At 42.7% G+C, this 13,837-nt stretch overlaps 1 protein-coding gene across 12 annotated transcripts in view; it reads left to right on the top strand.

Moving 5' to 3' along the window:
- The window catches only part of Hmbox1 (homeobox containing 1), a 135,016-nt gene that overhangs the window by 108,781 nt on the left and 12,398 nt on the right, over window positions 1-13,837 (top strand). For 3 of the 12 annotated variants that reach the window (XM_021204003.2, XM_029541915.1, XM_021203998.2), the window contains exons 7-9: window positions 9,205-9,287; window positions 11,052-11,147; window positions 12,202-12,296. In XM_021204003.2, the coding sequence (XP_021059662.1) occupies window positions 9,205-9,287; window positions 11,052-11,147; window positions 12,202-12,296 (274 nt within the window). Of the gene's footprint in view, window positions 1-9,204; window positions 9,288-11,051; window positions 11,148-12,201; window positions 12,297-12,524; window positions 12,630-13,837 lie in introns of all 12 variants that reach the window. The other 9 variants (XM_029541916.1, XM_021203999.2, XM_021203997.2 and 6 more) reach the window with 8 other exon arrangements.

Here is a 13,837-nt window from a genome sequence, read left to right as displayed (position 1 = left end):
CACTCTGTAGACCAGGCTGGCCTCGAACTCAGAAATCCGCCTGCCTCTGCCTCCCGAGTGCTGGGATTAAAGGCCTGCGCCACCAGGCCCGGCTCATTACATGACTTTTAAAATACAATTTTATTATGAATACTACCATGAGAATATGCTGTAGTTTATGGATGTTTAACTGTTTTTCTATTCTAGGCCTGACGTCATCTAAGATCAGGAAGTTATGGCCACAGCGGCCTAACTGCTCACTTTACTGTGCGTCCAGATTGTGCACGTGATGGGGCTGAATGTGTGGACAAGCAAGTGGGCTGACTTGACAGAAGCCTGCTTACTTGCTTGTTTGTTGTTTAGTTCTCTTGCTTGCTTGTTTTGAGAGAGAAATTTACTGTATAGCCCAGGCTAGCCTTGAATGACATCTTCCTGCCTTAGCCTCTGAGTGCTGGGATTCTAGGTGTGAGCAGCCCCACCTGGCTTCAGCTTCAAGCTCACTATGTGGCTGACTATGACCTGGAACTCGTATCTCCTACTCTCCCTGGTGAGAGCAGGGCTACCAACCATGCCCTGCTCACTCTGCTTTTCTTGTTAGGTATTTTATTTCAATTTTCATTTATCTTATTCTTTTAAATAGTAAGAGATAGATAATAATAAGAGCAAGATAATTACAGTGTTAAGTTTTCTAACTGGCTACTATTTATATATGAGAAATTCTGATCTTTTTAATGTTCTATGTATATTTACCATGTACAATAAGATTTTTCATTCCTGTTAGCATTTTTTAATGTGCACAATAGTAGGTTTTGCTTTGACATTTCATAAATGTATATAATACCCTTTGGTCATCTTCCATCCCCTATTGGCATATTCTGCTTCTCCCCTACTGCTCCCTTCTATCGCCACGCCCTCTGTCTACTTCCGTGCATTATCTCTACTGGTTTCTTCTTTTTCTTTAATATTTATCGTTACATGTGTATGAATATATAAATATATAAATACAAACTGCTGAATCCATTTAACATTGCTCAGATGTATATTTTTTAGGGCTGACCAGTGGTATTGGATAACCATTTTAGGGACTCATCCCTGGGGAAGACTGCTTCTCTCCATTTCGGCAGTCACTGATGACTGATAGCTTCTTGTCTGGGGGGTGGGGCCTTGTGAGATCTCCCCCATTGTTGGCATGTCAACTGGTGTTGTCATTGCTTAGGTCTTGTTTGTACAGCCATATTGTTGAGATTTCATGGGTTCAGCTTCCATGTCATATATAGAGGATATTATCTCAAAGCAGACATCTTGGTCCTCTGTGCCATTGAAATCTTCAGTCACTTTGTCCTTGATGTTTACTGATCCATAAATATAAGGTCTGTGGTACAGATGTATCAGTTGGGGATGAGGACCCAATTAAATAATGTTCTCTGCATTTTGAGCAGTTGGGGCTTTTTGTAATCGTCTCCATCTCCTGAAAAAAAAAAAAAAAAAGGTTCTTATGAGGAATGAAAGCTACCTTTATCTGTGGGTATAAGAATAAGTATTGGGAATGCTGCCGTAGGTTGTAGGTTCTTGGGCTCACCAGCCACAAGTAGTTGACTGTGTTTACATTAGCTAACATGAATTCTGTCCCCTCAAATGGTCCATAAGTACAACTAGACAGCTATTGGTTACCGCCAAGACATAAGGGCCACTGTTGCACCTTTGAGGAGATCTTGCCATGTTGGTCATTGTGGCTCATAGGTGTCTCAGCTGGGCAGGACTATTGATTGCTTTTCTATCTTGGCAGTCTGCCCACCACTTTCCAGTACTATGATACCTAGACCACAGGGAGGACGATTCTGGGTCCGATCCAGTTTAATTCTTTCAAGCCCTGTCTCCAGAGTCCAGAGCATCCTCAGCAACAGGAACTTACCTTTAGATTCTGGGAAGCAACTAAGGGCAACAGCAGTAGCCTGTATTATTTGGAAGTTGCTTAAGATCACTGAGCAACAACTTTTTAAAAGGATGTTTCTCATGCTTGGTAAGAGGGTTAGTGTTAGTCTCTGGCTCTTGGAGGGGAACATTATGCATATATATATATATATATATATATATATATATATACACACACACATATATATATTATTACATATATATGTATATATGTGTATATGTGTGTGTGTATATATATAGATATACACACACACCTACTTTCAGTACATATAACATATGTAATTATAGGTAAACATAAATAATGATACCTCCATTTCTCTCCCTCAGCACTGCCTTACCCCACTGTATAAAAACAAACCTAAGAAATGAAGACATTTTAATTGTTTTATTGATAAAGATTATTTCACACATAGATGCTCTCAAATAGGAGGTAGGACGATTAAACTCCATAGTATGTAGGCTAGCTTAATGTTAATGTCTTCTGAAGAAATCCACATGGAATTATGGGTAAAAGGAAAGCTAATTCTAAATAACTAAAAGAGAGAAAGTGCAAATCTCTTCTGCAGAGGTAGCTTGCAGGAGGACACAGCGACATGCCTGTGCATGTGGCTTTATCCCCTCTTACAGTTGGTCTCTGTTTTTTTTCTTCATTCTCAAGATACAAAGCAGAATATTCTCTGGCTGCAGTGATTTAGGAGTTACTGGAACAACAGTGCTTCAGGGGCAGTGCCTTTTGTTCTTAGCTTATGGCTTCTCATTTCCTGTACATTATCTTCTCGTTTTTACCCTTCATCCTACAGCAAAACAGTCATGTGATCTCTCTGTGGGAAGCTGTGCACTGGTCGCTCAGCTGATGGTGTCCTTTGTGACGTGCAGTGTTCTCAGAGTTTGCCATCTTTTTATGTTGCTGTCCACAGGCATGTGCTATATTTCTTTCCCTTTTGTACATTACATAACGTCTAGGACTGTAAGCATTTCCAATAGAAAGAAGAGTGAAGTTCTAGGGTTTGATTTTGTGTCTCCTTTAGGAACTAGCAGCCAAGCTCTCCTACCTTAGAAATGTTTATTGGAGCCGGGCATGGTGGCGCACACCTTTAATCCTAGCACTTGGGAGGCAGAGGCAGGCGGATTTCTGAGTTCGAGGCCAGCCTGGTCTACAAAGTGAGTTCCAGGACAGCCAGGGCTATACAGAGAAACCCTGTCTCGAAGGAAAAAAAGAAAGAAAGAAAGAAAGAAAGAAAGAAAGAAAGAAAGAAAGAAAGAAAGAAAGAAAGAAAGAAAGAAAGAAAGAAAGAAAGAAAGAAAGAAAGAAAGAAAGAAAGAAAGAAAGAAAGAAAGAAAGAAAGAAATGTTTATTGGGTGTTTGTTTGCTTGTTTGGTTTTTACAAAAAGCAAACAAACAACAACAACAACAAAAATCTAAAACTTAAAGTGCCAGAAGGCAAATAATGTCTCATGCTACAGACAGAACTGACATAAAGCCATGTGAGTACCACTGGAAGAGTCCTGCCTCTTTTGTCTCCATGCTTTCATGGCTTCTCCTTAGCTATTGCCACAGCTACACACACGGCTTCTGTGTCCATCACCACAGGAAATGCTGCTCTACAAAATAACTATGACCCTCAGATCTCCCTGCTTTGAACCACAGCACCAAGATCCTTAAACAGTTGGTTCCTCTCTTCAAAACATGGACTCAGTCTTTTCCACTTTGATCTGCTGCCCCTGTCAAGCCCCGCGCACACAGGCTGTGTTGGACTCCCAATTTCAGTGTCACAGGCTCCTTTACTTTGCCTCTTATTATTTCCCTGTGCCCAAATCCCTGCCCTGAATCACTCTTTTCTCGAGACCCTGTGCTGCCTTCAGCTCTCGTCTGCTATAGCAGTGCTTGCTGTGCTTACGGTACTGGGGTTCCCTTACAGTTCTGTACTTACCTCGGTCTGATGTGACCACACCTGGAAGTTCTCTGGTTCATCTTTGCCACCCCTGATAGTCAGCTATATAGTAGAAACTAGGGCTTTGTTACAGGGTGATTAAAGGCATGATTAAGAAATTAAAAGAAACACTGTTCTGATATAACTGTAGTCATCTATGTCTCCACTGCTAAACATACCTGAAACAGACTCCATGGAGCATGCTGGGACCCGGAAGCTGTATTTGTGGGAAGAGCCAATGCTGGTTGCTCCAGAAGCCTTGCTTAGAGCTTCTGCTTTCATACACCAGACTCCTTTTACAGTCCTTCTTCCATTTCTTTATTCACACATCTCTTGAGTAAACAGATACACATTTGTTAGTCTCTGCCATGACCAGCCAGACTCCTTCTGTGAGTAACTGGAAAACTGGTCATTTTTTCTTTGACACTTCCCTTTCTCTAAGCAGTGTTCCCTCTCACCAAGCACATGAGCTTTTGTTGCACTGGTCACTATGGTGCGAGCCTATGTACCTTATGGCCCAGTGGTGGGGTGAGAGTTCCTTTGTCAGGTGTTTTCCCTGACCCTCTCCACTCTATTGCCACCTAGCTGTCTTTTTGTTTCCTGTTGTGAATCCAATTAGATGACCATACAGTTCTGTCCTTCACACTATGGGAGGAAGGTTTTCATTCGTTTTGTTTTTCTTATATCTGTGGTCACCAGAGTATTGGGACAATGCAGGTTTGATAAAATGAATTTAGAAAAATTTCTTCCTCCTTAGCTTTTGGAGTGATTTAAGAAGAATTCGTGCTAACTCTTTAAATGTTAGATGAGGCTGAGCAGAACATTTCTTAATCATAAAAACAGTGGGGGCTGGTCTGTGGTGAACAGCACTGCTGTTCCTCTAGGGGGCCCAGGTTCATTTCCTAGCTCCCACCTGACAGCTCACAACCATCTGGAACTCTAGTTCCTGGGGTCCACTGCCCTCTTCTGACTTCTGCAGGCACTGCACACGTGTGATTCACAGACACACCTGTAGGCAAACATTCATAGATATAATTTTATTTTAAAAAAAACTTTTTTTAAACAGAGAAAAAAAGGTTACTTTAAAAAAAAAAAATAGAGCCAGGCGTAGTGGCTCACGCCTTTAATCCCAGCATTCAGGAGGCAGAGGCAGGTGGATTTCTGAGTTCGAGGCCAGCCTGGTCTACAAAGTGAGTTCCAGGACAGCCAGGGCTACACAGAGAAACCCTGTCTCGAAAAACTAAAAAAAAAAAAGGGGGGGGCTGGTGAGATGGCTCAGTGGTTAAGAGCACCGACTGCTCTTCCAAAGGTCCTGAGTTCAAATCCCAGCAACCACATGGTGGCTCACAACCATCCGTAAGGAAATCTGATGCCCTCTTCTGTAGTGTCTGAAGACAGCTACAGTGTACTTATATATAATAAATAAATAAATAAATAAATAAATAAATAAATAAATAAATAAATAAAATTTAAGAAAAAAATAGGCTTAAACTATATGACTAAATCCTCTTGATTTGGGAGAAGTTCCTGGGCTCTTCTTTACACCGATCTTCATTGTATAAAATTAAAGCCTGGAAATACAGAGTAAGTGTGAACACTAAAACTTAGACTCAAAAGAAGACATTATGCTATGAATAACTGAAAATTTTCAATTTAGTATCCAAAGCCAGTATGGATGCAGTCACAACAGGAATGCCTTCGACCTGGTCCCAATCCACTTTAGAACATAAATTATTTGCAGATTTATATTAATCATCAAACTAGTTCTTAATTACTTCAGTGTTTCCCTAAGGTCCTTTTATTATAAAAATGATGTCTGTTCATTTCAAAAACTCTGCAGAGACTTCCATGAAATAGATTGTGAGAGTCAGCCCTGTCACGGTGTCACCAGCGTTTTATTTCCTGCTTTGTGTATCATCCATCTTGCTCCTCAGAGATAAAGGTCTGGCAGCTATGTGTTCTGGCGTTGGGCTGAGCAGTCCCAGCATTTGTGAGATGGCTGAGGCTGAGGCTGACTTGCACCCTGGCTTCAGGAAGAGGAGCAGGTCCAAGATGGAAGAACTGTGAGAAAGGACAGATGAGCTCCTGTAGGACTCACTGGGGAAAGAAAACTCATGCCCCGGAAAATGGACCAGATTTGCATTGGAGGGAGGCAAAAGGCAAATATTCTGCCAGAAAATAGGCATAGGCTTCTTACCTAAGTGGCAGTGACCGCAGGATTGGGGGAGGGGAGAGGAGGGACATGATCCAAGCATACATAGTAAACCTTTTAAACTGTTTGAACAGGATATAACCTAAAGAAATGTGTCAAGAATATTAACCACATACTTCAGGGCCCATCATGGCCACAGAGTTGTCACTTAAGTGGAATCTTAGGTTTTAGCAGCTAGTATATTCCATCAGGTCTAGCAAAGTCTTGATTGTAAGGCACACCTTATTGTGCACGCCATTCAATTTTCAGATACTACCACTTAGGAAATGTGTCCTGATTTCAGAGATCACAATAATGAAGAAATGTGCATCATAAAATCAGTGAAAGAAGATTATTACACTGGTGCAGAAAAAAAGCTGAGAACAGCAAGAAAAGTAAGAGAGAATGAGCAGGAGAGGGGATACAATCAAGGGCAAGGAGAGAAGTTGACCTTGGAAAGGAGGATGATTTATGTTTTCTCAGCTATGGGAAAGGAAATGAATAATGGTCCAGAGAAGTTTAGCAGCTCAGAAGCTAAAAAATCTATCAAACAGTGAAGACGAGGTGATCTGCAGGAAGAGTGGCGGTGGCGGCTTTGAGGGCAGAGGCTTCAGAGTGAAGAGGTTTCAGCAGATCGGGGCATGAAAGGATTCCCACCAGAAGGGAGCGGGCTAGTTCAGGTTGTAGAGGAAGGAAACCACTTGGCCGTGTTTTGTGGGATTGAGGAGCACATCCCATCCCATCCCGAGAAGGACTGGGGTAAAAGGCAGGTGCTGCCTGCAGTGTGGGAGATGGGCAGGGGAGGAAGGAGGAACAGAAAAACTCATTAGGCAGGTTCTTCTCAGAAAGTTTGGCTTGTCTGCCATTTGGTTGAGAAGTAAGGGACATAGCTAGAGGTAATAGACAGACATTTATTTTTTATTTGGAAGAAGAGAAACAATTTCAGGATTAGTAATTGCAGAGATGAAGAACTAATTCAGAACTTAAGGCCATGGAGGTAGAATTTGGAGGATTATGTTTGAAGATGTGTTATCTTCCTAAAGCATAGGTGGGTTCTGTCTGTTTGAATAACCCTCAGGCTCTCCACCGATGTCAGCTGTTGGCCTTCATTCTTAGAGGACAGCGAGTCCTTTGCGGGCTTGCCCTCTGAAGAAGTGATAGAGACCAGCACTGATCCCATCCCATCGCATCATCTGTGAAGCCCAGGTTCCTCACACCCTCACTCTGCTCCATGCCTAGCATTCTCGTGGCCTCACCTGCCGACTTTATAGTTGCCAGTCCTCAAGGCCTACCTCAGGCTTCTCTGTGACATCTTTCCAGACTCCTCCCACAACCCTGAAGACACAGAATTGTCCTCAAATGCTAAGCATTTCACCACAAGGACACTTAACATATATTTCTCTCTCAAGTACATTGTGAGTTCCTTGATACCAGAAACCAATTCTTTTCTTTACCCACAATATCAAGCACATATTATGTAATTAGTATCTACTTGGTGGATTTGAGGTAAATGAGGCATTTGGGTGACAAATCAGATGTTAGTGTGCTTCTGGTTACTTACTGAGTCCGCTCCAGGTGAAGCGATGGGACAACCATGGCCTAATAGAAAGTTAATTTAAGTAAACACAGGGGCCCAGACAGCAAGCACATGGAGCATCTGTGAGAGTGGTGGCTTGGTAGCATCTTAGAGTGAACACTGGTACCCAAGGATCATGCAGAGAAAATGCTTACACTGTGGAAAACAGCAAGGGAACACATGGAACACGGGCAGAGACAAGAGTTGTGAGGCTTATGTTTTAGAAAAGATGGTGGAGAAGCGAGGCAGCACAGACTGAAGTGAAGGTGTGCCATCCATAAGGAGACGTCGAGGGAGGAAAGCAGGGGTCAGGTTGGGGGTCTTAGGAGAGGAGGGGCCTCTGGGGCATCTGTGTAGTGGGTGGTCTTTGCCAGTGCTGGTAGGTGTGGTAAGGGAACAGGACTGGTCTTCAGAAAAGGGACACCCTGGAACAAATGTTCAGTACTAGAATGTAGGGAAGATCAGGCTCAAGCCATAAGCGTTTTCTTTTTCTTTAAGTTCATAGATGTCAGAAAAAGCACTAATAATAAGCATTCTGTTCCCACCTTACATTTTATGCATCTGATGGTCTAACAACAGATTTAGTGGGCCTCGTGTTGCTAAGCCTACTATTGAATCACAGTAGTATCTACTTCCTACAGAAATGAAATGTGCAAGTATCCCACTGAGCCCTTGCTTAGCAGTGAGTGGTCAGTGTTCTCCATCTAGTGTGCATCTTCCTTGGTTACTCATGTAATCCAGCACACGTGCCATCAAGAATCTTTTAATTCTTGGCATTTTGGCTTGTGCGTTAGACTGTGGATTGTTTTTCTCACTTAGGAATATCTATAAACATTCATGCAGGTCAGTGGACAGAGTGCTAGCTTGTTTTCCTCCTAGTTGTTTTAAAATAGCTGTGTATCAGTATAGATGCCCCATAATTTGTTCTGCCATCCCCTCTTGGAGGATAATTGGGTAATTTCCATTTTTTGCTACTATAAAAGAAAAAAAGTGACCAAAAAAGAAAAAGTTGTGTTGATGCCAATCTTCAGTAGCGTGGCTCTTGTGGCTCTGTGACTTGAGTCATGTATAATAAAATAACATATAAACAGTATAGCTGACCTTATCCCTGACTTCCCTGCCTTCCCTGTTTTTAGCCTTCCCTCTTATCATTCCTGTTGGTTTCCCCAGGAAGTTTGAGGTCATGTCATACATGCATTCATAATTTTATGTATCTATATAAAATAAATAAATGAGAGTGGGCATGGTATTTTCTTCCTAAGACTAGCTTAATTCCGTTGACATGATCATCACCAGGTGGATCCTTCAAAACAAGAACTTATCTCAGAGGAATCTTAATGAAGTACCGCAGCATGGAGCCACCAGTCACAATTAGTAATTTCAGTGAAGTGGAAGGCAGATCTCTTACTTACATCAGCTTCCTCTCAAGTACACAGTGGGCACATAGGTGGTAGTTACCATATTGAACACAGTAGAGACTGTTTCTGTCAGAAAGCTCTTCTGAACATCCTGGCGTACGCCTGAGTTGTCTCAAAGAAGACGCATTTAATGAGCATGTTTTAAAGTAAATGTGTCTTTGTCGGTTGCCCCTGCAGTTACTTCAATGAGAACCAGTACCCAGATGAAGCAAAGAGAGAAGAAATTGCCAATGCTTGCAATGCAGTCATACAGAAGCCAGGTAAGGCGTGAGCTCAGCTGTGGTCAGTGGTCTGGACACTAGCCTGGTAATGCAGGTCCCAGCCCAGTGTTCTCCACAGAGCACTTGTGATGGTACCGTGGCATGAGTCAAGTGCTCATAGACAATGACTCTCCATGAAATTTGAAGCCTTGAATTTTTTTTAATTATGGATTTGTACTAGTAAAAGTTAGCATAAATTTATCAATTCTGAAGTAATCATAAAGTGGGAAATTTTAAGCAAGTTTTGTTAATAAAAATACATAAATCTTTTTTTTTCCAAATTTGCTCTAAAATTGTATGCTCTGTGAGAAAGCTCTTTGGGATTGGAGTCTGTCTGCTTCCTACGTTGGAATGACCTCTGCCTAGCTAAGGGAAACATGGTGGCTCCCTTTTAAAGTCTCCTGGGGGAAGTCTACAGCCACTCTAGTACTTCCTGTGCATCTTATCCCTGTGCACTTCAGAGACTTGGCACAAGCACCCATTCAGTTAAAACGACCAGCTAGTTTCTACTTGGCCATTTGTTTTGATGGTTTAAAGACTGTGTGAATCTTAGTTTTATGAAGTGAAGAGGGGTTAATCTCCTTTATTTAGAAGACTGACTTTAGCCATATCTACCCTACACATGCAGCTTCACCCTCAGAGGAGTCCGTACCATGTGTATACAGGCCTACAGTCCCAGTGCAGGGATTTGCTTCCTCTGGAAAACACATACAGATTAAAAGCTTAAAACATGAAGACAGACAGGAGAAAGGCTGAAGAGATGGCTCAGTGGTTAAGAGCACTGACTGCTTTTCCAGAGGCCCTGAGTTCAATTCCCAGCAACTACATGGTGGCTCACAACCATCTGTAATGGAATCTGATGCCCTCTTCTGGTATGTCTGAAGACAGCTACATATAAACAAACAAACAAACAAACAAACAAATAAATAAATAAATAGATGAAATTTTTAAAAAGAGAGGACAGGAGAAGAGGAGACAGTAAATGTCTGCTCTCTATAAGAATTAACTGTGGTGGCCAAGAAGACTGTAAATCTGAAATCTAATCTGAGTGGTACCTTGTGTCCCAGAACAGTCACACCATGTATGGACTTAGCCATTAGCCTTCAGAGCAACATGTATCTCATATCTTCTATAAGGCAGAGCATATATCTTAAGCATGAGGAAACTTAAGATAGTCATTTTTTGTTATCTGTATACTTCTTTAAAGAATAACATCCCTCTCGGCAGGTGGTAGTTGTGCACACCTTTAATCCCAGCACTCAGAAGCCAGGAACAGGCAGATCTCTGTGAGTTCCAGGCCAGTGTGATCTATAGAGCAAGTTCCAGGACAGAGAGACCTTATCTCAACTTCCCCTCCCAATATAACAACAACAACAACAATAATAATAACAACAACAGTCCTCTTGGTGGTGCTAATTAAATGGTGCCTCCATGGTATATAACATGGAATCTACAAACTGCTTTAAAACTCTAGTAAATAGACTTTGTAGAATTTTCTTTTACTACTGAGTTGTGTTCCTCAGTTGAAGCTTATTGTGTTATTAGTTGTGGCTAGTTATGCATTCATTTATATGTGTGTTCACACAATGATACTTCTAGTGTGTTCTTGGTACTAAGCAGTGGTAGAAAAGCTTATATCCCATCTTGTTATTTTAGCAATAAATAGAATCAAAAGCAACTTTCAGCAGAAAAGTATTTCTTAAGGACAGTTCACTCTTGGATCCAAGGTACAGATTATCTGAATTTTGTTGCATGCATTCACAGGCAAAAAGCTGTCTGACCTGGAACGAGTTACCTCTCTGAAAGTATATAATTGGTTTGCTAATCGACGGAAGGAGATCAAGAGAAGAGCCAATATCGGTAATGTATCAGAGAGACTGCTTTCTCTCCTGAGAAGGTTAGAAGTACACTAAGAGTGGCCAGTTAGGAGCTGCAAGGCTGAATGATTGCAACATTTAGGCCTACCGAGAGACGCCATCGCTTCTCTTGGTTGCATTTTTAATAGCACAGTCGTGCTACCCACACTATTTTATTTATATTTTAAGAATGACTTTATTATTTATAAAGACTGTTCTTCTTAATATTCTAGAATGTAGAATTAACCCCTGAACAGTGGGTTACTTGTGTGGCTCATGTTAAAGATTTGTTTGTGGAGAAGAATTGTGAATCTCCCCGCCTGCTATTTACTGGTACAATCTAGACCTCCACACTAAGAAACATCCCACCAGTAGCTGGAATGGAAAAGATTTAGCGAATGAGAAGCATGGAAAAAGCGGCAATAAAGGGCATTTCCCGAATGTAACCGTGGATTTAGTCATTCCCAGTGTGTGGTTATTGCTATACACTGTGGTGTATACCATAAACAAATAGTTGCATTGGCAACGAAAACTTAATAAGTAAAGCTAGAGGACGGAAAACAATGTGAAAGTGCCCTAGGGAAAACGTGTTTGACTAACAAAGAAGAAAATCCTATTCAAAACTATAGGAAAAGTATGAGATCAGAATGGACGAGCTCGGAGCAGAGGACTCCTTTAAGCTTCTGCAGTTGTATTTCGGGGCTGAGATAGCACGGTGAGAGGAAGGACCTGGTTGTGATGCCCGGCACCATGAGAAGTCATTTGTGAATATACACTTCTTACTTGCCATTCTAATTCTCAGATGCTTTGCACTACCCACCAGCTGTTAGCATAGTAAGTGTATGAAGTACCCAACAGTCTGGTTGGTACTTCAACCAGGTTGGTAGTGTAATGTGCATAGTAGCTGAACCTCTACCCTGAGCTACAGAGAGTTGAATTTCTCCCATTTAAAGATGACTAGAGACAATTGTGTTCTGATTTCCTCACCATATAAGTCATGGTGCAGCCACTATGGTGAGGCAGCAGATAATTTAGGGATCTATTTGCTTTTTTCGAAGAAGCAGCAATCCTGGAGAGTCATGGGATAGATGTACAGAGTCCAGGAGGCCATTCCAACAGTGACGATGTGGATGGGAATGACTACTCCGAGCAGGTGGGCAGCTGGGCTGTGGCTTCCAGTTGCGGGTGGAGGGGCAGTGGCAACTCAAGTCTATGGGTGGTCGTATGGGGAGGTTGGGGGAGCAGCCGGTGTCCCTCCACTCTGCTCATGTGTCTAGTTAGATTTTCATGCGGTTGGAAAGGAATGTGGTAAGATTCTGTTGTCCTGTTAAATCTGTGAGTAATCTCTATCCACCCCTATGGGTTTATTGTCACACAACAGGACACTTGGCAAGCACGCAATGGGGAGGAGGAGGAGGGAAGAAGTTCAGAGGGAGGCAGAGAAGCAGAGAAGGTAGAAGAAGAGAGGAGGATCTGACCCAAACAAGCAAGTTACAACACTTACCACACACACAGTGTTTGAGAAGCACTTAGGGGCATGCGGGCAGCTGTGACGGGGCCTACCATGGACCATGAAGGCACAACAAAGGCCCCGCCCACCTCAGCCCCATTATACTGGGAACCCTCTTGCCCAGAGGAGTGGTTAACCAGACTCATCTTGTCATACATAATGCAATACCTGCATGGCTTCTCATCTCATCCTGGTGTGCTCTGCATTGCTTGGGGAAAGTGTATTTAATTGTAGCCACTGCATGGAATAAGTCAAAGTGGGGGATTTTACCCCACCCTCAAACATGTTGACAGATTTCATTAAAATGTTGTATAGGATCAAATTTCATTTCCATTTGGGAAAGTCAAAGAACACATGGTCCTTTTCCTAGACTCTTTCTTCTGGTGGTTACCTTGTCCTCAGATGCCATGGTCTTCATTCTCTTGGTTTGCATTGCCTCCATGTATCCACTACTCCAGCAGGGCTTGTGACTCTCTCCAGCTTCCTTCTTAAATCCCAGAGGCTAATGTCTAAAGCCAGAACAACATAGTCACACCCATGTGTCCCAGCAGATTATCCCCCCACCCCACGAGAGACTCAGCTCTCCAAGCACAGCTCCACCCTTGGCTCAGAAAAGTGCTGTTTCTCTCTGGAAACACTCCTGTTATTTTTCAGCAAACTACATAGATGGATCATTTCCATCTTTTTTTGCAGATGCCCTGAGGGCAGCACATCACATGCTTTTTCCCCCAAGGGACTTACTCTTTCCAAAGCTCTTTTGTACAGAGTCCCTGAAGCTGTGACAGGCGAGAAACCCCCCTTATCTGTGATGGCCTTCAGTGCCCAGCACACCTGCGAGGACAGCTGCCTTCTTAGCTCCATTCCTCTGTTGTCTGGCTTTGCGTGGTTTGGTTTGGGACTTGCAGTCAGGCTCTTGCCTAGGCCTGGGAGTGCCGGGGTCACAGGCATGTGTCCCTACGTGCAGCAGCAGCAGCTTTGCTGTTTACTGAGTGTCGCTTAGAGGGTAAGAGCCTCACTTAGCTCTGAGTCAGACACTGCACTGCGACTTGTGTGACTAAGGACCCGTCCCTGATCTGTAGGGTGCAGGTGCTTGTTCTATTTTTCCTCTACTGTTCTCAGCAGGGAACACCCTGGATCCCAGGAGCCACTCAGTAGCTTTGTGGATTTAGGTGTGTGCTCGGTTG

The sequence above is a fragment of the Mus pahari genome, chromosome 8 (genome assembly GCF_900095145.1).
Source record: "Mus pahari chromosome 8, PAHARI_EIJ_v1.1, whole genome shotgun sequence".
NCBI lineage: Eukaryota > Metazoa > Chordata > Mammalia > Rodentia > Muridae > Mus > Mus pahari.
Note: the sequence above shows the minus strand (reverse complement) of the source record. Positions and strands in the feature narration are given on the sequence as shown.